Source organism: Haliotis cracherodii, unplaced genomic scaffold (genome assembly GCF_022045235.1).
Source record: "Haliotis cracherodii isolate W230 unplaced genomic scaffold, xgHalCrac1.p SCAF_18, whole genome shotgun sequence".
Lineage (NCBI taxonomy): Eukaryota > Metazoa > Mollusca > Gastropoda > Lepetellida > Haliotidae > Haliotis > Haliotis cracherodii.
In genome coordinates, this window is record NW_027266273.1 from 2,855,643 (window position 1) to 2,877,872 (window position 22,230).

Genomic DNA, 22,230 nt, shown 5'->3' on the forward strand with positions numbered 1-22,230 from the left:
GTAGACAAGAAAATACACAAAATGAGATCTGTTGTAGAATTGGACATTTCCAAGATGATATTGAAATTCCTTGTTCTCAGCCAACAAGATTGGTGTGATTGTATCAGCACAGAAGTGTCAATTTTTGGCAGTTGAGCTGATTTTATCTCCCAACTATAATTTGTACTGATTAAGAGTCAGTCTAAATAATAAATAGGTCCAAGTTTCAGTGTCTCCTGCTCCTGAATAGGAATTGGAATAAGTCCCGGGCAACCTGTTCTTGGACCTGTGAAGATCCAGGGTAGAATAGGACTTCAGCAACCCATGCTTGCTGTAAAAGGCGATTATGCATGCCATAAAAGAATGCTTGTCGTAAGAGGCGACTAACAGGATCGGATGGTCAGGCTCGCAGACTTGGTTGATGCATGTCATCATATCCCAATTGTGCGGATCGATGTTCACTGAATTGTCTGGTCCAGACTCGATTATTTACAGACCGCCGTCATATAGCTGTAATATTGCTGAGTGCGGCGTTAAGAAACATGAAACTGAAACAACCTGTTCTTGCAACGGATCAGGTCCAACTCGGTGACTTGGTTGCCTGGTTGTGATCACACCCCGTGGAGTGTTGCCTTTTATATCAATCACTGGATTGTCTGGTCCAGACGTGATTATTTACAGGCCACTGTCATATAGCTGGAATATTGCTGAGTGTGATGTTAAACAATGAAAGAGCATATGAAAAGTATATGTAAGGCAGGTGTGGGGCTAAATTTGTTAATTGTTAGCGTTGCTTAACCCAGAACTCACCTTTCCTGTAGGGGACATTTATAGTTGTATAGCATGTGGTGTTTGAGCCAGGCTTTGTTGAGATTTGCATTGTGTAATGTAATATGAAATTTTGCTGTACAAATTCAAATATATAATATTTGTTCTACGAGGCAAATTATGAAAGAAAATGGTTGGCTGGAAATACAGTCTCGATGAGAAAAAGGCTGTGAGTGTTTAGTCAGATGTCTTGTGTGGTCGATTGTATTTGTCTGAGTGTGTTTCGTGAGTGTACCACTTGTGAATCATTGCCTTCCTTGACTATCCAGGATTATATCTCCATTCTGTTATGTAAATATACCCTGGACTGCTTCTCCACCAGAGCTTTGTTTCTGTGACATCTCCATGTCTCTCACCATTAACTTTCATTTCTCTTTCTCGTGAGCTTGGAACCGAAGAGGTGACTCTGAACGAGAGTTTGGCATTGACCTACATTTAGAATTATGCTCTCAAACAAGTGAGGCCTTCCTGTGTTTTATAGAAGAAGACTATTACTAATGGGGGAGGGCACCGCGATTCACTGTGCAGAGTTGCGTCTCCTGGGCACGCCAGAAACTTATGATTGTGGGTTCAAATCCAGGTTCGCCCCAAATATGTTTTTAGGTTTGACAGCACCATACCAGTGCTTGTAGGTTTCACCGAACTGATATAACTGGAATGCTGTTATAAGCGACTTTAAACCCAACTCACCCACTCACTCACTATTACTAATGGTCTTTCAGTTGAAATGGGCGGTTTGGTAGTCTAGTGGTTAAAGCCTTGGCTCGTGACACCGAAGACCCGGGTTCGATTCCCAACTATGGGTGAAGCCCATTTTCTGGTGTACCCTGCTGTGATATTGCTGGAATATTGCTAAAAGTAGCGTAAAACCATACTCACTCGCTTTTATTTTAGTTGAAAAGGTGTTATTCTCATTCTAGCTCATTCTGCCAGGCTTTCCCAGGTGTCTTTAATATAGTGTGCAACATGGGGACTCAGGTAATGTGATATCATGTGATATCGCCCCTGCTATGAAGCTATGAAATAACAGTGTACCCTACTTGACGTAATAAGCGCCCAGGACGCTCTCAAAATTTGAAATAGGGGGCTCTTATTAGCATATTATTTTGGTGAGTTCAAAGATAAATTTCTGACAGCCTACAGCCTGAAATGTTTATATTTTTCCATAATTAAGTGTGCATATAACATATGAGTGCATATTATATGCGAATAAATATGTCTTGTGTACATTGATTAATCGGACGGGGTTTTAAATTGGATTGTTCACTAGCCAATAAATTAGCAAATATCGCTGAGGGCGCTTATTACGCTGAATACGGTAATTTGATTGGATGGTTTTTTTTTCAGTCAAACTGAACGAATGGTGGTGAATGGGTCCAGGGTATTATAGAATGGAGACTACCATACTGGGTAATGGTGGATGCTTTAGACGTTACTGTGTCCTTTATACATCATCTGTGTACACGATTATTGCCTGTAAGAACAAATAATCCTAGATCAATAGTGCAATTTAGTCATTACGTATCATCATGCAATATGGTTTGAATTACTATGCAATATTGTCGAGGCTTGTCGTGCTCTATACGTTGTTTCAGATAAGAGACTCATATACTAGGGATGGGAGTTATCATGTAATGAACATATCCACAGCAAGTAAGCATCATGCAGGATTTAGAAAGATTAGAAGTGTCTTTATTTCCCATTTATTTCCCAGAGTAGTTTGGGAAAGCACAGGTTGAGTGAGCCAACACATCTGTGTCTTGTCTCGGCGGCATGTCCATATTTACCTGCTATTGGGTGTATAACTCATCAAACTCAACTGTTGAGATATGTCAGCTTTTGCATTGTCAGGTTCACAAATACAGTGTGTTTACAGAGACGAAGACAGAATTTAGAAAATAACTTATTCTTTAGCCTGTATAGCCGACCAGCACACTATGATTATGTTTGAATGATTCTATAAATCTTAGCTTCTGTTATTGATTATGTTGGTTTGAACCCCAGAATTTGTTCAGATAATTTTCAATGGTCTGTTAGTACCATAGCCGTACTGGTGGGTTTCTTCACAGTGGTAGATGTCTATGACCTTTCTCACGTGACCGGTTCCCCCTCGATTATGTTTCTAGGTTTGTCAGCACCATGCTCGTGGGTTTCACCGAAGTGGTAAACATTTGAGACCCGCATCACTTCGGGCTTTCCTTACACATTAAGATGAAAAAACTGGCATACTGTTAAAAGCGTTGTTAAACCCAACTCACTCACTCACTCTCACGTGACATTTCCTCCGACATAGATAAGAAAAGGTGTTGTCAATCTAACCATTCAGTATCTCAAATTGTTCTGGTGAAGGTCCTGCTCTATCTGTCACATTGTTTACCATGTCAAGAATCGGTGTATATTGTTTTCTGTTTGTTTACACCAATAATAGATACAGCAATTTTGTTCCTAACAAAATGTTTATGATGTAGAAACTTGCACGTTTATAGATGTTGTTTGCAGTCTAGTCTTGTGTCTCAGTTGGTGGGATGTAACATGGAGATTCTTGGTCAGCACCATTTCACTACATCACCTGGAACTTCCCACCCACTGCATGTGTTAGACCAGCTCTTTCAGATAGTTCTCACTGAAGAACCTTTCACGATCTTAAGTGGTTTTCTATGTTCATGATGTTCAACTGACCAAAATGGTAATCACTCCATTTCACTATCTGGATGCATTGGTGGCCCAGTCATCTAAGGCGCCGCGATTCGCTATGCAGAGTTGCGTCCCTTGGGCAGGCCAGAAACCTGTGATTGTGGGTTCGAATCCCTGTTCGCCCCGGTTATGTTTCTAGGTTTGTCAGCACCATACCATGCTCGTGGGTTTCACCGAAGTGGTAAACGTCCGAGACCTGCATCACTTCCGACCTTCGTCCCACATTAAGCTGCCAAGCCGCGATATAACTGGAAGCGGCTTTAAACCCAACTCACTCACTCATTTCACTATCTAATTTAGGGTCTACCCACCCTCAATGAATAAACAGGATCATATCTTCGTTCTATTATGTCAAGTTTCCTGGACCCCATACATGGCTTTGACTACCTCCATGGTCTAGTGGTAGAACATCCACACACACACACACACACACACACACACACACACACACACGCACGTGAACACACGTCCCTATATAAGTGTAATAATCTTGGACGTGATGTTAAACCCCATTTCACCTCACCTCACCATTTATAAGTTCCTTGTGCCTGATTCCAATGAAATGATAACAAGAATAGCTATCCAATCCAAATTGTATTTGTGAGCAATACATTCTATGTAATAAATATATTGATCGTGAAAATCACTTCTGAAACAAAGCTTTAGTAGTGAATGGGTCCAGGGAATGTATCATTATAGAATGAAGATAAAATATCCTGGGAAATCCAGGTTTGGCCGTGTCTGACACCAGAACCAAAGGAACTGGTAGTTTGTCATCTTGTACATGGTAGAGAAAGTGTTTGACACATAGAAAGATCTAATCTTATTTGGGTGTGAAGCTAATTGATAAATAAGTGGCGATGAGTTGCTGGTTCAGTGATAGTTAGTCATTAGTTGGTTTACACTAACTTGTAACTGCTGTCTGATTTATATATCGAGATATTCAGTTTCACTCACATTTATTAACCAAACACAACAGCCTAGATTTTCACTGAATCTGATAGTTACCATAATATTCTGGATTTTTAACAGTGAAAATAGAATGTGCAACTTATGCCAAATATTGCATCAAAAAAGTAGATGATGGGTACTTTTTCCAAAAGTAGTTTTAGAATTTTTAGATTTTTTTATATATTTAAATTTAAATATTTTGTGACTATTGTTTTCAGAAATGCATTCTTAGTGGTTTGGATGGTTGGATATATGAGAGAAAGAAGCATAATATATTTTCAAAGTGAAGTCATGGTTATTTTTTTGTAAATGATTATTAATTTTATGCCATTGTTACAGTGTTATTACCTCTTAAAAGAGGGTTCAAAGTGTGTACAGTGTGGCGTTTTTAGTGTATATTTACCCTTTGTTCTCAGTAACACTTCAAATGTCTCAGACCATGAAATGTTGAACATAATATTTACATGTATATTTTGAAGTCATGGGATGGGACATATTTGTTATCGCAGCATCCACATTTTGTATTAATAAAGATTTTCTACAATGTTTTTGTGGGGTTATTTGTTGCACATGCCCACAGGGCCACGTATAGCCATACTATACTGACTGTACTGGTTACACTAGTGTGTCAGTACAGTATGGCTATACGTGGCCCTGTGTGTAGTAATGTTTATACTTTTGTTTATGTCTTTAGGAATGCCATCATATTTCAATTTGAAAAGGTTTACGACTGACCATGTTTTCCAGGATGAATTTACTTTGTTGTTTTGATAATCAGATTGGTTCGAGATTGCAGACTAACGGAAAATCAACCAACTTCTCCCTTACATTCTTACTATATCAATAACACGATAGTTTTAATGAAACAGAAATTCAAATTGACAATAGAAGAAATTTATTTAGCAGCGATAAGTGTATTCGGCGTCACGACAGTCGTCACATGTTTGTAAACATAACGGCCATTCGGTTGCGAGTTCAACTCCAAGCATGGTTGTGGCCACCTATTCACAGTGGGGAGTTTTGACTGGTGGCAGCGATAGTATAGAGAGCTCCGGGAACGTAATATCGCTGTGAGAAGCATGAAAATTTGTGGTCAAAGGGAAGTAATTCAGCTTAGTAGACTGTGCTCCTGTATGTCTAAAAGCGCAAAACTTGCGGCGCGTACCAACAGTGGAACCAGTTTACTTCAAACGGAGTTACGTCCCTTGTACAAGCTCCCTTCAGGGTTGATATGTAAACTTCAGACACTGCGTTGTAACTAATCAAAGGGAAATAACTGTGAAAATAATCGGCGTTATGCGCATGTACAAACTAAATTATGACGTCATTAGACCTTGTAACAAGGGAGATAACCATAAATGTCTAAGCTCTTCGTCAGTGCGTGTATGGAGCTCAAGGGACTTTACTCTTACTTATCATTAACATATCATAACACGATTATTTCCCTTAGACCATTAACATTGACGGCGCTACACGGCTTGCCGCCTTCACAACACACCGCACTGGCGGTAATCTTTCAACGACGTTTATATATATTGATTCATTGTTCGTTATTTATGTACATCTATTGCGATCATACACAACATTTTATGTAACAGAACAGACCTACCCGAAATATCCTATTGTCCTCGCCACTTGAAATAGAATCACGAAATATTTGCATGTGTGCTAATACGTATTTCCCGTCTTTATAGTGCAAACAAGCCATTCCGCCGACAACGAATATTACTTACAGTGATGAAAAAAATGCAAAGAGCCCTTTTCAAGAAAGAAATCCGGTTTCATAGCGACAGACATCATTGAGTTTTGATCACAAGGTTGCGATCCCGGTAATAATCAACAGCAAGGTGACTGCGAGCGATTATATTTAGCTGACCAGGGACAATAGCTCTTTAAATACTACATCTGCACAAACTTTTCTTTCAGTCCGTGCTGGTAATGTACGTACGCTGCTAAATATAGTCCTCAGTCGGGTTTAATGCACATGTCAATGCAAAAGAAACCTTCACCCTAAAGTCATATTGTATTTAAAAACACTTCTTGCCTTAGACTCATTTCTACTCATAATACAATACACAGGTTCGAATCAATTCTAAAGTCACTTCAATTTTACACATATGTATCCTCTGATATACAGTCCCCGGACAAATGGAACCGGAACGAAACTGAAAAACCTTCTGCACAGATTTAGAACTGGATATAGTTCTTAAAATGTTATTTTATTCATTAAATTAGAATGACAGATGGACCTGATTGAAATTTTACAACAAAGAAATGCATAATATGTTTTCCTTGGTGAAGCATGTTTCATATTTTAAACGCATTCGTATAACAAATTACAACACTATTTACATTGATATAACATCAAATGTTTGTTTTCGATTTTCACAGTTGAACGAAAACAGGATAAATATACAGTCAACGTGGTAGAAAATACACCTCGCATATGACACACAGGTCCCAGAACTAGTTAATACTGTAAGCATGGATTAAACTGAGGATTCTACAAAAAATGAATCAGAATGTCTCTAATCTTCTTGAAATAAGAAAGCTGATCGAAGCACCACTGGTTTTATTTTAAATAATGTATGTATTTGCATGGCTACTTTCGTATGTATGTATGTATGTATGTATGTGTATATGTGTGTGTGTGTGTGCGTGCGTGCGTGCGTACGTGCGTACGGTAGGATGTATGGAGGTATGAAATGACAAAACATACGTCCCAGATGGAGTAACTGCAAATGTTACCAAATTGGCTCATTGCAAGTGAACCTGGGCCCTGTTCCACAAAGCGACCTTAGTGCTAAGTTGGTCTTAACTCCCATACTTTACCATAGGCTTACGATCAACGTAGCACTAAGATCGCTTTGTGGAACAGGGCCCAGGTGTATATTGTTGATGTAGGGACACCTGAACAGGCTGTGTTGGTGGGAGTCCATCCATTTGTGGCATAAAGTCACTTTAACTCTCTTATCGCTGAGAGAATCACCAAAGGTAGTACTCAGGAGGCTTTCAAATGTGGTGGTCACTTATGTCTACTTTAACGACCAAGGTTGCATCCACTCCAACCGTCACAAATAACAGAGAGGCCAATCTGTGTGATTGCCATTGTCGCAGGTTTTCATGCCATGTACTTTCTCAAACATCAACACATTTCTAAATATTATAAAACAAATACATTTACGTAACATATATTAAAGGAATAAACAATGTTTTAAATCATATAGAAATACACTGAAAGACATTGATAATGACGAGTTGTTCCTTGCAAGAAGAAACAGAACAATAATTTCTTTTACTAAAACGCGGAGCGTAATGGAGAAAACCATAATGAAGGCTCATTGATTTAAGTTTGTTTGTTGTTTAACGCCGCACTCAGCAATATTCCAGCTATATGACGGCGGTCTGTAAAAAATCGAGTCTGGACCAGATAATCCAGTGATTGACATCATGAGCATCTATCCATGCAATTGGGATCGATGACATGTTTCAACCAAGTCGGCGAGCCTGACCACCCGATCCCGGTAGTCGCCTCTAGCAACAAGCATAGTCGCCTTTTACGGCAAGCGTGGGTTGCTGAAGACCTGTACTACCCCGAATCTTCACGGGTCCTCCAAGAAAGTAGTAATTTTAAGTAATAAATTCATGAACCGAGGGAAAAATAACAATGCATCGTTAAATTGCAACTTTAATTCAACGTTAAATATTCACTTGAATGATGTTCTTGCAAATGGTACTACTATAGCTGTGATCTCAGAAATGTTTCTTTAAAAATAACTTGATATGTCGGATTTGTTTGGTTGGTTAACTCAGACGCATAGGTCCTTATAATATGACCCACGCTTAAAATCTCATTAAAATCAGATCTGCGTCGTGCTGAGAGGTATCGTATCGGCGCGTAAAAGAAATGATTTCAATGACATTGAACGTGACCATATAATATTCACGGTTTAGTCTCAGTTATGTCCCCTGATGCGTCAAGGGAGATTACTCTAACCAAGGTGCGCGATCTTGAAATCGTCTGCTCGACTGCTCGACAACAGAAGGGAAAGTGCAAACGAGTGCTCACCTTTTCATAAATATTTCTCCGAAGAATGACGCATGTATATCAAACTCTACTAGTTTTCATTGCGATTCCTGCACTGAGGGATGACCGTCCGAACTGACGGACGCAAAGTTGCTGCCAACGAAACCCACGCCACGTTTCTTTGGTCCTTTTTACGAGAATGCAAACTGTGTAATCAAATGGCTTAAATACAATATGGCGTCCAAACCTAAACAGCCGAAATATAGTAAGTGTCCTCTTATTTTAGTCAGAACTAATCAACTTGTACACACGAAGTCTCATCGTCGTACATAGCCTAACCGAATATGTTGCTAATAATGTTGAACGTGCATAAGGCTCGCCTACAGTTCAGCTGACTGTACAGAAGAAAATCACAGTCGCACTCACGAGACGTTCATCAAACGTTACAAACAGGGGTTAGTAATAAGTTGCTATTAGAATTTAGACACCGTATGACCCCAGATGATGGTTAAAATGATGATCTTTGAACGGAAAGAGACTATTAAAAAAGCGGAAAATATAATAATCATAACAGCTATCATAATCAAAATATCTTGCCAAGTTGTTTATGAGTAGGCCAGTTAATTAAGCTTGTGAGCCCAGACTGAAAATTAGGAGATTATGAGACCTCATTATTAACATGTTCAACAGACACACATGGAAACAACAGACCTTTAAGGAACTAGGCTGTTCTAGTTTAGATAACATATTATCTATTTATGCTTAATGAAAGAACTGTTAATTTTGAATTTATTGATCATGTTGATATGATTGATTGAGTTTTCAATGCAGAAATTATCAAAAAAATTATCAGAAAGGCTTTCATATAATTTTTAATCTGTATCAACATATCAAATGTATTCAGTGTTCGAAATAAGTGCCTGTGGCGGGTAGATCTTGTGTTGGGGCGTAGTTTCAAATTTGTATGGGTCCTTATTGCCTTCAGTAAATTTACATGCCTTGTTTTGTATCACAGTTTTGTAAATGAGGGCCTGTAGAGTTTGGTCAGGGGCTGCAGCTTCTAAAGTATTTGTGTCTTCATGGCAGATAGATATCTTTTTTTCTTTCAAACACTGTGTATATTATTCTTTTGATCTGTGACCTGTTTAATGGTATTATGTAGAAATCAAATTGATTATTTATTGGGTCAACCAATGCCTAAATGTTCTTACCCATGTAAACATATGGTTATATCAGTCATCAGTATATGCTTGAACCAATATTTGGACAAAGTCACCTCTATTTTTTCACAGGTATGCCAAATTTCATGCATGGATCTCCTCCTCATAATAATCATTAATGCTTGTATTTTTGGCCACAAAAATGAGCTTGAATATTGAGTGGTGTTATGCTTCACTGGAACAATATAAATATAAGCTCTTGGGTTAGAATTATAATTGACAGTAATTTTCAAGGTTTAACTTTGATATTGTTGCAATGGTATGGTGTAATAACAGATTTTGGACTTCTTGAGACACCAGACACCACAGATCTATCAAGCTCTAGTTATGTACCAGGCTCGAAAAGTGACGTTCACCAACAAGCTCATGTGCCTACAGCCTATTGTGACAGCACCTCATCCAGGAGGTATAGTGACCAAGACATCACTTTTTATGAAAACAAATTGTTATTGTTACATGAAATTGCATCTAAAACTTGGACCTGTCCTCTACTCTTTCATGAGATTCCTGATAGAAATGTTCAGGACACAAGTTAGAATTTTAGTTGAGTAAGTAAGCATTGATTTTTTTTGGACTTCAGATTACTAAACATGTTTGTTTGCTGCACTTGCAGTGATAAAACATTCAAAACAATTATCCAAAATTATGGCAAAATTGTTTAAAAAGGAAAAGATTTTTCTGACCTTATTTCACATAACCCTAGCTGCTCTAAATAAATCATATCTTTGACCTAAGAAGTAGAACATCTGTCATTGCATGTTAAGTAGTTTCAATTCGAATGGTCTTTTCTATGTAGTTCCTCTGTGTCAAAGTACCCTCAAGAATCCTCTTCCTTTGCCACTCCGGCCATCCCACATCGCCGCTCGCTGTTCAAGACACCTGCCCCAAGAACACCATTCATCACACCGAGAGGCCCATCCTCTAATATGCGCACCCCAGGGTCAAGGAGAACTTCATACAACACCGGAGGGTCCACCACTACACCGGCTGATCATAACTCATCAGTAATTGTTGGTAAGATACTGAAAATCTTGAAATTAATTCTTACCAAATTAATCTGAGTGCTGTCTCCTGTCCTAAAATGTGTCATGTAGTTATTGCTAGTGGCCCAATGCCTTTGAATTTGATAAACACTTTCTCCTTCATCAGCAATCAACAACACCAAGGCTGTTGTTAATTTAGAATACCAGTATATGTGTGGGGAATCATTACCATTGACTGAATAATAGAATTTCCTTTTCTCACAAACTAAACTCCTCCTCCTTGACAATGATGTAACTGCCAAATCTGGCATATTCAGATAACATTGGTCAGGTCAGTCAATGAAAAATGTAATGGTTCCAAGTTATATTACACATTACATGTATTTTGAACATGAACATGGACAGGTGATTTTATATATTAGCAAGGCATCACCAAATTTACTATAACTGTACTGGACATTTTCACTATGTGGATGAGCAGTTTTGTGCCTTTTAATTATAACATTATTTGACAAGGCTACAAAAACGAAGACACCATCAGACAAGTGTCGTAACTGCTTAGTCTTAAAGACAAACAGTGACAAGGCTTGACACAATACTTACTGAAAAACACTTAGTCTGTCACTATTAAATAGCTTATTGGGAGGTCATATGATTGTTTCCAGTATGTGCTGTGAACGGACCATAAAACACCAATATGCCTGATAAGAATGTGTCACCTTATTAATGCGATTGCATTTGTCACATTAATTTCATTCTAGCATTAACTTCATGATTTACAGTATAGGATTTTTAGAATTTGACACTACAAACAAGGACAGAGTTTTCATCCTGTAGGAAGAATTAGTAACCTATCATTGTAATAAGAATTAATCAAATTAGTTTGGTGCTCAGACTTTCAGTCACTGGTTTGTCTGGTCAAGACTCGATTATTTGAATTTAACACTTGCATAGGTAACTTAAGAATATTCATATTCCTTTAAAAAAGTTGTGGTGTAAGGCTGTCTGTGATGTTAAACATTTGCTCTGTCAATGTTTGTAAATAATTTTAAGTATTTAGCATCAATTTGCAGGTCACAGTCATGGTCTTTTTCTAATTGGTCATCTGTCAGACTAGATAAGTACACATATGTTATGGTGTTTCAGCCATTGTTGAGGGACGTGGTCTGGCTCGTGGAGAGATTGGCATGACAAGTTTGGATCTGAAGTCCCCTGTTCTGAATCTCTCCCAGTTCTCTGATACACAGACGTATGTGAAGACCATGACAAAGCTGGAGATACTTCAGCCAATAGAGGTGAAGAACTGCATGTACCTGATCAACTAGCACTCTCTATCAACTATCACATGAGTCAACAATAACGGTTGATGCCCAATGTCTGTCAGTGTATGATTTTGAAAAATGAAAGGAGATACTGTCATTCAAATATATCCAAAAGTTCAAATAAGAGAAGTAAATCAGAAATTGGTAAAAGATCTATTTAAGTAGTGAAAAAAACAACAATATGGAATTTTTAAATCATTTCCTTAGAGTACTTTCCTGGTACATATTTATTTTTTCTGAAGTGCAGCGTTAGAAACTACTTGTTTTAGTCCACAAGTCCATATAATGATAACATATAGCAAAATCCATAAGAATGGAAAATTTCTATTTGTCCTTATGATTCCTTAACTATTGGGCAGTTTGTCAAGGACTACAGGACCAGTGCCAATTTCTAACGCTGACGTGTTTTGGATGTCAGAGATGACTCCCTTTAAAATGTTAATTGTTTTGAGTGACTATGTTGTAACAAGTATATTACAGTATTTCAGATTCATGTGGGAGGGAAGTCAATAGTGATGCAGGACATAAATAGTGTGATATTGGTGAAACATGCAATCATGGGTATGGTGCTAACAAACCAAGGATCATAATCATGGCCATGACGGCTTATCTGAAATTTGAACCCAATACCTATGATTTTTGCAATTGTTTTTGGACATTTTGTTCAGATTATCATGCCCAACACGGCCTGCGAGACTGGCAACATGACCAAACTTTACACCCTCATCAACGATCACTTCCAAAACTCTACAGTATCAACTGTGCAGAGAAAATACTTTAATGAAACAAAAGGTATGTTAGTTGGCTAACTAGTGTTGGTTTCAATAGTCCTTACAAGTGACCACTCATATCGTTCATTCAGATACATTTAATTTCTCACATCGTATGATATTGTTGTATTACATGGACTATAGGTTGGCAGCAGGATATGTAACAGATATCATGGCAATGTAAATTATATCCTTGAACTAGAATTTAGAATATATGTTGTGTTTCATACTTCTAGTACTAACTGATGGAGAAGGAGTTATTATTGTAAGAGAAAAACAGATGCATCTTCACTTTTACCAAGAAAATGGAGACTGGCAACTTATGAGCTGGACTGGTGGTGATTTTGTGACCAGTTTTCACCCCTGATAGAGACATGATATAAGCTTGTGAATATTATTTTACACCACAGTCAGTGATATTCCAGCTGTATCATGCAAGCTGTTAATTGAGTTAGGGACAGTCAAACAAGTAGTTGATACCATTGTCAACATTGGGTAGCCACTTGATCCTCGTTCTATTTAGTTCTTTTGACCAGCATTGACAAGCATAGGGGTACTCAGGACATTCTTCTCTGGAGTAACCTGACTAAACAGATGCACCGAGCTCACGTTGTTGGGATAGGGACCATTCAAACATAATGTATTGACTTGTTTGTGCCCACCCTACAATTTAAGATTTGAGTTAAATAGGTAGGTCTTTTTCATATCATTGAGGTTTGTATTTTTCATTCTTGTCATTCTAAGATGAAGTGAATATTTACTTAAAATTTAACAAGAAATAAGACAAGTAAATTGTATTGAGCTGAGCTGGTTTTGGGGTATAATGAGCAAACAAGCTGTAGATTTCAATCATGTATAATAAAACTGCACTGGTTGAGGATGTTTTGTGGTAGTCATGCTTGCTGATATGTTGACAGTATGGGTTATCTCCCTTCCAGGCCTGCAGCAGATCCGCTACCTTGTCGTGCCAGACCTGAAGACTGTAGAAATAGAGGTGGCATCCAAGTACGTGAAACATTTGCTCTGGGTAATAAATATGTTAGGAAGGAAATGAAGGATTTTGTTCTTTATATTTTATTATATTGCTCTTTGAAATGAGCGAAAAGCTTAAAATAGGCTTGTTTTAATGAATTCAAACATTGGAATAGGAAAGGAAGAAAAACAGAGACATTGTTTCAGATTGGTTCATTTTCTACTTCTAGGACACTGACTGATTTTTTTCTGAGATGTCCCACAGATCTTCTTCAAATTTGATGATAATATAGAAAAGAGACTTACATTATCATGATTGTTAAAACACTTGTGTCGGTGCAGACATTTAATTCCACTGTTATGTATTTATGTTGTGTGTTACTTTAGGCCTTCAAGCCTTTGAATATTGCTTCCCTTTACTGAAAACAAGTAAAACTACCAGTATATCATCCGTACTGATGCCCTACTGCACACCACTAGGTACTACTGTCTGGCAACCACAGCAGCGCTGCTCAAGTACACAGAGTTCATACAGAACATCATGTACGCTCCAGCCTCCGTCAAGGTGATCTTCAAGGGCAGTGAACAGACCACAATGATAGGTCAGGCATACACAACTAGATATTGATATCAGGACATATGGAAATATGATTTTTTCAATAACCATATGCTAAACAGACATATTGCAAAAAAAGATACACATCTTACAAGAGGAAGTGTTATATGTCTGACATTATGTATGGAAATTTAAACTTTTGGTTTGTGTAGATAGTTATCATTCTTCTTGGATATGGTTATTCTTTATTCATATCACACTGTAGGCCGACAACCCATTGTACATTTGGGTAGTCAGGTCGGTCCACAAATGACATTATAGAACTTCTAACATTCATTGCATTGAACATATATAATGAAAGGTATTTCATGGTTTCAGCATGGCATGATGACTATTTATTTAATGTAGGATGGACATAATATTTTCCTGGAATATATTTATGTCTAAGATTATTATATGTTTTACAAATTAACAGAAAGTGGTATTCATTTTCGATAAGACCAATGTTACAGAGGTTACACAATCTTTGATCTCTTGGGACATTATGATATCTACCTATTTCAATATGATCATTCATCTTGTGTGACACATATTCGAGCAGTGACATGTATACTGCAGATGCATCAACTGCAAAGAACTTGGAGTTGCTTCAGAACAGACGAGATCCAAAGAGTGAGCATACGCTGTATGGCGTCCTGAATCACACCAAGACGCAGGGTGGGGCCAGGATGCTCCGCTCCAACATATTGCAGCCCCCATCAGGTTCACATCTCTATCATAATCTGTCAATATTAAATACTGGGATCTAACTCCAAAATAATGTAGTACTCCCTCAGTTTCACATCTCTATCATTATCTGATAATGTTAAATAGCTTGTCCTTTTTCTGCTCTAACATACTGTTGTTATTCCCTTTCCTGATTGCTTGTAAGAAGAAGTCAACCACAACAGATAGTATAACCGACCAGGCTTGTTTATTGATGAGCCAGTATGTGATAAAAGCTGGAAAAAGAAAGGAGTGTGTGATACAGTCAAGTTCTACACACAATGAACTAGTACGCCATTATAAAGTAAAAGGTGTAACTACATATTTTCTCTCAAGATATTGCAATTACAACTAACTGTGCAGCAATTTACTAATAGCCACGAACGAGTGATATCAAGAGTTGGGCTTATATATACTCCATATAATCAATCTGCAAAACCTTCGAACGTATATATTGGCTTATACATGTGAACAAATGACTAGCCATACATCAGTACCTCCAAATCAGAGCAAGAATCGCTACGTGTTGAGCTGAGAAATAATCAGCAATAGTCCAACCCTATCAGGGCCTCTGGCAAGCCGATGAGAAATGCATACTGTGGATATTCATACATTCAGAGTCTATATAACTAACTGACACTTTGTCACTGACAAATATACATCATAATGAATTCTAAGAGGTAGAATTAAAACATACCATGTACTTACAACACAGTGCGTGCTACATAATTGTAGAGAAACTATTTCCGATACATGCTCGGAAAGCGCGCTTTCGCTTGACCACATGGCGGAACAAAGGGCAATAATACATGAGGATTAACTGCCTGCCGCTAAAACAAAAGACCTTTTATATAAAAAAGGGAGATAACCCTGATCCCTTCAGATAAACTGCACAGTTGTCTCTCTTAGGTTCACATCTATATCATGACAACATTAATTAGATTGTTTGTTATCAGTAGGGAGTTAAAGGTTTAATGTTGCATCTGCAGTATTTCAGCTGCAGATAAAAGAAATCAAGTCTAGTCTGTGGATAAAAAAAGTTGTTATGATAATTGTCTTTGCTCTGAAAATGGTTTTCATTACAGAATATGTTTACAATGTCAACTGTTTAAGCTACATGTGTTAGACCTACATTTACTTGATTTGGCTGGTATCTGGACTGCTTTTGTACAGTTGTAGATTCAGTAATGCATTAAGTTTGACTGCTGTGTTCGTTACGTTAACACTGGTAGCACATGCAGCTAATTGGTCACTGTTGAAAATTGTTCAGAACGCCCGTATATACAACTTCTAAGGACTTTTTGTTGTATTCTGATTGAAATTTACCACTTTCTGTGTACATGATACCAAATCGATGAAATAATGAACTGTCCCGTTTGTTATTAAGTGTTTAACACCAGCCATGCCAATATGTCACATAAGATAATATGTTCTCAAATTAGGCTTAAACAAAACATTGTCATATGATGGCACATTTGGAAATATCTCCATTCTATTGTAAGGCGAAAAAATTAACATTCTGGACCCCCAGGTATAATATATATCTTTTCCGATTTCAAAACTGTCTTAAAAAGACTTTTCCAGATATGAAAACATTTCTTTTCTATTGTAGATTTTGAAACAATATGCACCAGACAGGACATCGTGGCGGAGCTGACTGAAAAGGAGGAGATATTTCTGAACCTGCAGTCTGTGGTCAGTCGCTTCCTGGACATAGATCACCTCATCTCCCTGTGTGTCCAGCTGCCCAAACAGGAGACGCTCAAGACTGCAGAGTCGAAGATCACCAACATCATTCACCTCAAACACACACTGGAGCTGGTGTCCCATCTCACTGAGTTCCTCAAGGACTGTGAAAATGACTTGCTTAAAGCATACTGCAAGGTAAATATTTTATGAAACAATAATAGTAATATTTCATTCCTGATTTTTAGGATAATATTTAAAAATAAATAAATAATATGTTTGATGTAGTAAGCGAGACAGTATGTTCATTTCCATTAATTGAACATTTTTCTGGCTCACAAAACACTTGTTATGAAAAAGTTAACAATTCAATTCAAACCTGTATCTCATGTATTTGTAGTCTGAAATAAACAGATTCATCAACATATAATATCATGGTCATAATGAAAGTACATATACATATATATATCTCTGGTGCTCTCCTTAACAAGGTCTGTCCTTTAGATACTCAGTGTAGCTATGATTACATGCATTGAAGAATTGACTGTGCTACACAGATTCATACAGGTTGCACTTCATTTTTTTTAATCCATACGTCAATGAACTGAAAAAAATACACAATCAATCCTTACAATTAAATTTGACAACAAAAAATGTGTTATCTACAAGGGTTTACTTAAATACAATTATATAAGTCAAAGAAGACAAATAGGACAAGATTGATAAACAGGCGTAGGAATACATGCTGTGACATGACATGAATCAGGTGATTGTTTCATTTATGCACATAACTTGACATGCCCGCAAAGTCTGCAGCCAATAACCAGGGTAGCATAAATATTTTTCATAGGACGTGTCAAGCGGCTCAAGAGGCAAAAACTGCAACTATCAGACTGTAACGAACGGAACAAATATGTCATGCAATGACATTTGTTGTAGAAAAGAAAGTCATCTAAAACTTGACTGTTTATCAACTGCTGTACATCACTAATGGGAAGTTTTGAAGTTTTGAAACATGATAACAGTTACTTTTTCCTTAAAATATTTGTTATATGAAATGAAAACAATATATGTATTTATCATGAAAATCTAGTCTCTTGAGGATCCACGTTTTGAGGCAATCATGTCAAAGATCCACACAGTGATTCATGAAGACACAAAGTACGAGAAAGGAACGCTCAACATGAGGACACAGAAGTGTTTTGCTGTCAAGGTAGGCATGTTGAAATCCTGAATAAAACATTACTATCTATTTCTGGGAAAAAATATCTAATGAATGTAGTTATTAGTATTTTATGTTAAGTAAAGTTTATCTTTGCAAATTTTCTTATATTTCTACATAAGAAATGGATGTTTCTTTAGTTCCACGCCTAACAGCTTTGTTAAGCATACAATAAACACCAAGACCAGCAATACCATCTTGGCATGGCACACATGGCAACATGCAGAACAGAAGAATGTCTTTTTTCACCCTTACCGACTAATATGTTTTTACGAAAGGACTTCCCTCAGAACCATTTCAACTTTTAGAGGTAATACCTGTTGGCCAGAACCACATCACAAGCTATTCAAATGATAAAAATGACCAAAATTATACTTGTTGATTATCATATGATGGCATCATTTCATTTGTATTTTTTCAGCCAAATCTCAATGGTGAGTGGATAACAATTAGCGTATGCACAAGAAATGAATCACATTTAACTCAAATGTTCATTCACACAATGTGTAGACTTATTTGAAAGATTTAATGTGATGTGTCACATGTTTCTAATATACTAATATTATTAAATATTTCTTTTGAATATTCACTTCTTTGTATTACCTGTATATAGCAGTAATATTGCTTCTTCTATTGATTTCAGGTTTGTTGGATGTTGGTCGGAGGACGTACACTGAAATTGTGGATGACATTGCTGGTAAGTGACCGTTACTGCTTTCTGCAGCTAATAGACAGGGTTACAGTGTACCCCACCCCATTGCCCTATATCCCTGACTCCTGGCCAATCTTTTTAAGAGGTACTGGTTCAAGTGACCATAACTATTCACATCAGTTTACAGTGTTGGATGCACCATACTCTCACAGATCAAAACAATTTCAATTTCTTCACCTAATATCTAAAATATTAAAATAACTTTGAGAGAAGATAATGGGACCTTTGTGGTCTACTATTGTGAACACCACAAATAACGGGTATTTTTGTGGTTGAAAGCAACCCCTGATGTCATTAGCAGAGACCCTGTTGTGGCAATGTTCCAGAAATGGTGAAACAGATTGGTGAGAAGTACAGCCTCCCATTACGGACAGCATACAACACAGTGCGTGGGTTCTACATCCAGCTGTACTGCGGAGGGAAGGAGGCCTACACACAGGAGACCCTGCCGGGCATCTTCATCAAGATCACCAAGTGCAAGAGCACTCTCAGTTTCACCACGTCAGACTTGGTAAGTAGTAGAGCCCAGATGGGATTCAGGATAGAATAGGCCGAATCATATGCTTATTGCCAGTGCCCAGTAGTGAGGATGAGGTAGAAACATTGTGTGACCTGACTGATTGTATGTAATTGTGGCCAGAAAATAATTGGATGTTTGATCCCACTGTTAGACTCTGGTGTGCCTGATCCACTTCTAATTATTTATAGGCTATGACAAAATTCACTCACTCCCACTATTTTGAAAATGAATTGGATGAAAATTTAATAGTTCATTTATTGTGGCCCAAGGAGGAGGATACATGTACAATAGTTGTGTTCTTTGGGTGATGTGTTTATGAAGTATGTGTAAGCTGCAACATATCAAGAGTTTAAGTTTGCCAGGAGGCACAGGTCATTGACCAGTTTTGTTAACCCTGAAGAAACCCAAATGATTTTGATATTCCTGAAACCCTGTTTGTACTGGGCATCATTTGACCCTTAAACACATGTTAAATGTTGAAATCAACATTATGTCATGAAATAACTTGTAAATTTTTGGCATTGCTAAATGCACCCAAAGTATCTGCTCATTCAGGTTTATATGAGTCTGTTTCCCTGTATTTAGACATCCTTATCTAAAACAACTCTTGATAGACATATACATACAAGACATGTTGTACAAGACTATTTGTACATGTTTTGTATTGTATTGTGCGTGCGTGCAGGTGGGCGCGTGGGCGTGTGGGTGTTCATATTAGTCCTTTTGTTAATTTGTGTTTTCAAATATTGAAAAAAATAAAATATGGTGGATGTCTCAACTGTGTTAGGTGATGAACCTTATGGTATAATTATGTTGTGAAAATACAATGTTGGTAAAATCCACTTATCCACAGATCAAACTGAATGGTAAGTTGTGTTTGGTTAACAGTGAAACTCATCCTCTGAGGTGAGTTTTGTTACTGTAGAGTTTATGTTGTTTATAGTTGGCTGTTCACTTGGGTGAAGAAATGTATCATTAGATGAAAAATTGTTAAAATCATTGTTCATATTCTTTAGTAAAAGGGCATTAACCCACAGTGATAATTTACTGTTAACTCATGTTTTTTGTTTTTTCTTTGATGTTTTTTAACTTTTTCCTAGCTAATATTATTATCATGAAATTGTTTATAAGATACATCGCTTATTATTGATTATATTTGGTCTATATCAGTACATAATTACCATGTTGGTGGTAACAGATCAGTAAAGAAATAAGATGGAGTGATTGAATATGACCATGATGACATGGAGAAGTATGTCTGCCGCTCAAATCCTTTAATACATGCAGCCTATATCTGAACCAATTACTGGTCTTTAAGTGAATGTATTTATTGACTCTTCAGATCGTATTAAAGAATCACTACAAGAGATTTATCTCATGACAAACATGTAAGTATGCATTTTGCAAATCTGTTAGCATTTGCATGTGTTTAGATGTTACAGTTACTTAAATATATCTTCATTCTTCAAGGTCATGATTGATATATTAATAGGTTTTCTTATGCCTCACCCTGCGCTACATAATTATAGTGTCCCCAAGAAGGAAATTTCTGTGTATTCCCTTCTTTCATTCCTTGATGAAATACCGCATATACAAAATCCTACCAAACATCTCATCCATCAACAACCAATGTATACAGATGTTTATATCAGTTTGTTTTCAAAATATAGAATATAAAAAATGTTATGCCTCCTGGTTTACAGGATGAAAGTATTTGGATGAAAATCTAATAATGAATTTATTGTTGCATAATTGCTGAGAATTCTTATTCATTTGAATGTTTAATGTATCAGGGAATTGACATGGATTTAGATGAGACTCACAGGTGACCTTATCTGTTTCATGTGATAAATTACAATGTTTGTTCCAGTGTCGTGTCTGATCTCCTAAGTGACATTCGAGAGCATATTGGCTGCTTGTACAAGCTGTCTGAATGTGTTTCAAACCTGGATATGCTGCTTGCATTTGCCAAGGCCTGTAGTCTTTCCTCATATGGTAAGTTGTTTATTCAGGAAACCAAAAAAAAACTAATTTAGCCTTATCAGCAATCAATCAGTGACAAACCATCACTATTGGTATGTAAACCCTTGTCTGAGGATTAAAAGGTACCCCTGGTATATCCTTTTTGTCTTGAATGTGAATGTCTGCTTAAAACTTTTGTAATTTGAAATGGTATATCACATATTGACATGATTAAAATGTGATTTCTCTTAATCATTTAATGATGACATTGAGAACATGTTTCATTTACTACATTGCCTCAATATTCATCTGATTTGGTCATGCATGTTCCTATTTCTTTTGTTTTAAGACTTTTGAAAACATTATTCATTTATTTTAATGAGATTTCATGTTAAATTCTGTATTTTGTGTTATGTTGTATAAAAATCATAACATATTGTTCTGATCCTGTTACTAAAGGAATACCCAGTACATATATTTTTATTGTCATAAACTGTAAGACTATAGGCGATTTAGATAATGTCAATATTATTTAGCTGAGAAAGAATGTTAAAGTTAGATCTTTGCCTGCTTTGATGACATCTTGACATTGTTTTCATGATTTGAGCTCTAATTGTTGAAACAGATGAATGCAACTGTATGTTATATTACAAAAGAGGGCACTGTGGCCTAGCAGTCTCTAGTGTGACCTTACTCTGTGCAGAGTGCATCCATTGGTTGTCAACTGGCAAGATCTGCTGATAATGGAGTTGAACCCCAAGACTGACCTGATCCTTGGTGTGTCTGCACCATGGTTTGATATGAAGTTTCAGGTACAATATTACTGTCAGTGGTGTATTCTTTTCTACAGTGAGACCAGAATTTACAGACACATTAGCAATCAAGCAGGGCCGTCATCCCATTCTAGAAAATATTGGAGTAGAAGCTCCAGTACCAAACAATACTGTGAGTATGTACTGAGTCCTTGGATTAAGACTGTTTTTATTGTTGTTTGTTTGTTCTTAACTCTACAAACAGCAATTTCGAGCTCAATGATACCGATGGCAGTCTGTAAGTAATCA

The 22,230-nt window shown here is 37.1% G+C and overlaps 1 protein-coding gene across 1 annotated transcript in view; it reads left to right on the plus strand.

The window, feature by feature from the left end:
* Positions 1–8,713: 8,713 nt before the first annotated feature.
* Positions 8,714–22,230, plus strand: part of LOC139465670 (mutS protein homolog 4-like) — a 32,449-nt gene continuing 18,932 nt past the window's right edge. The window contains exons 1-17 of the mRNA XM_071247422.1: positions 8,714–8,744; positions 9,976–10,105; positions 10,496–10,713; positions 11,829–11,977; positions 12,673–12,796; positions 13,713–13,779; positions 14,227–14,348; positions 14,921–15,064; positions 16,680–16,951; positions 17,847–17,966; positions 18,397–18,409; positions 18,619–18,672; positions 19,014–19,198; positions 20,061–20,073; positions 20,550–20,595; positions 21,078–21,202; positions 22,020–22,114. Of these exons, the coding sequence (XP_071103523.1) occupies positions 8,714–8,744; positions 9,976–10,105; positions 10,496–10,713; positions 11,829–11,977; positions 12,673–12,796; positions 13,713–13,779; positions 14,227–14,348; positions 14,921–15,064; positions 16,680–16,951; positions 17,847–17,966; positions 18,397–18,409; positions 18,619–18,672; positions 19,014–19,198; positions 20,061–20,073; positions 20,550–20,595; positions 21,078–21,202; positions 22,020–22,114 (1,908 nt within the window). The remainder of the gene's footprint in view (positions 8,745–9,975; positions 10,106–10,495; positions 10,714–11,828; positions 11,978–12,672; positions 12,797–13,712; positions 13,780–14,226; positions 14,349–14,920; positions 15,065–16,679; positions 16,952–17,846; positions 17,967–18,396; positions 18,410–18,618; positions 18,673–19,013; positions 19,199–20,060; positions 20,074–20,549; positions 20,596–21,077; positions 21,203–22,019; positions 22,115–22,230) is intronic.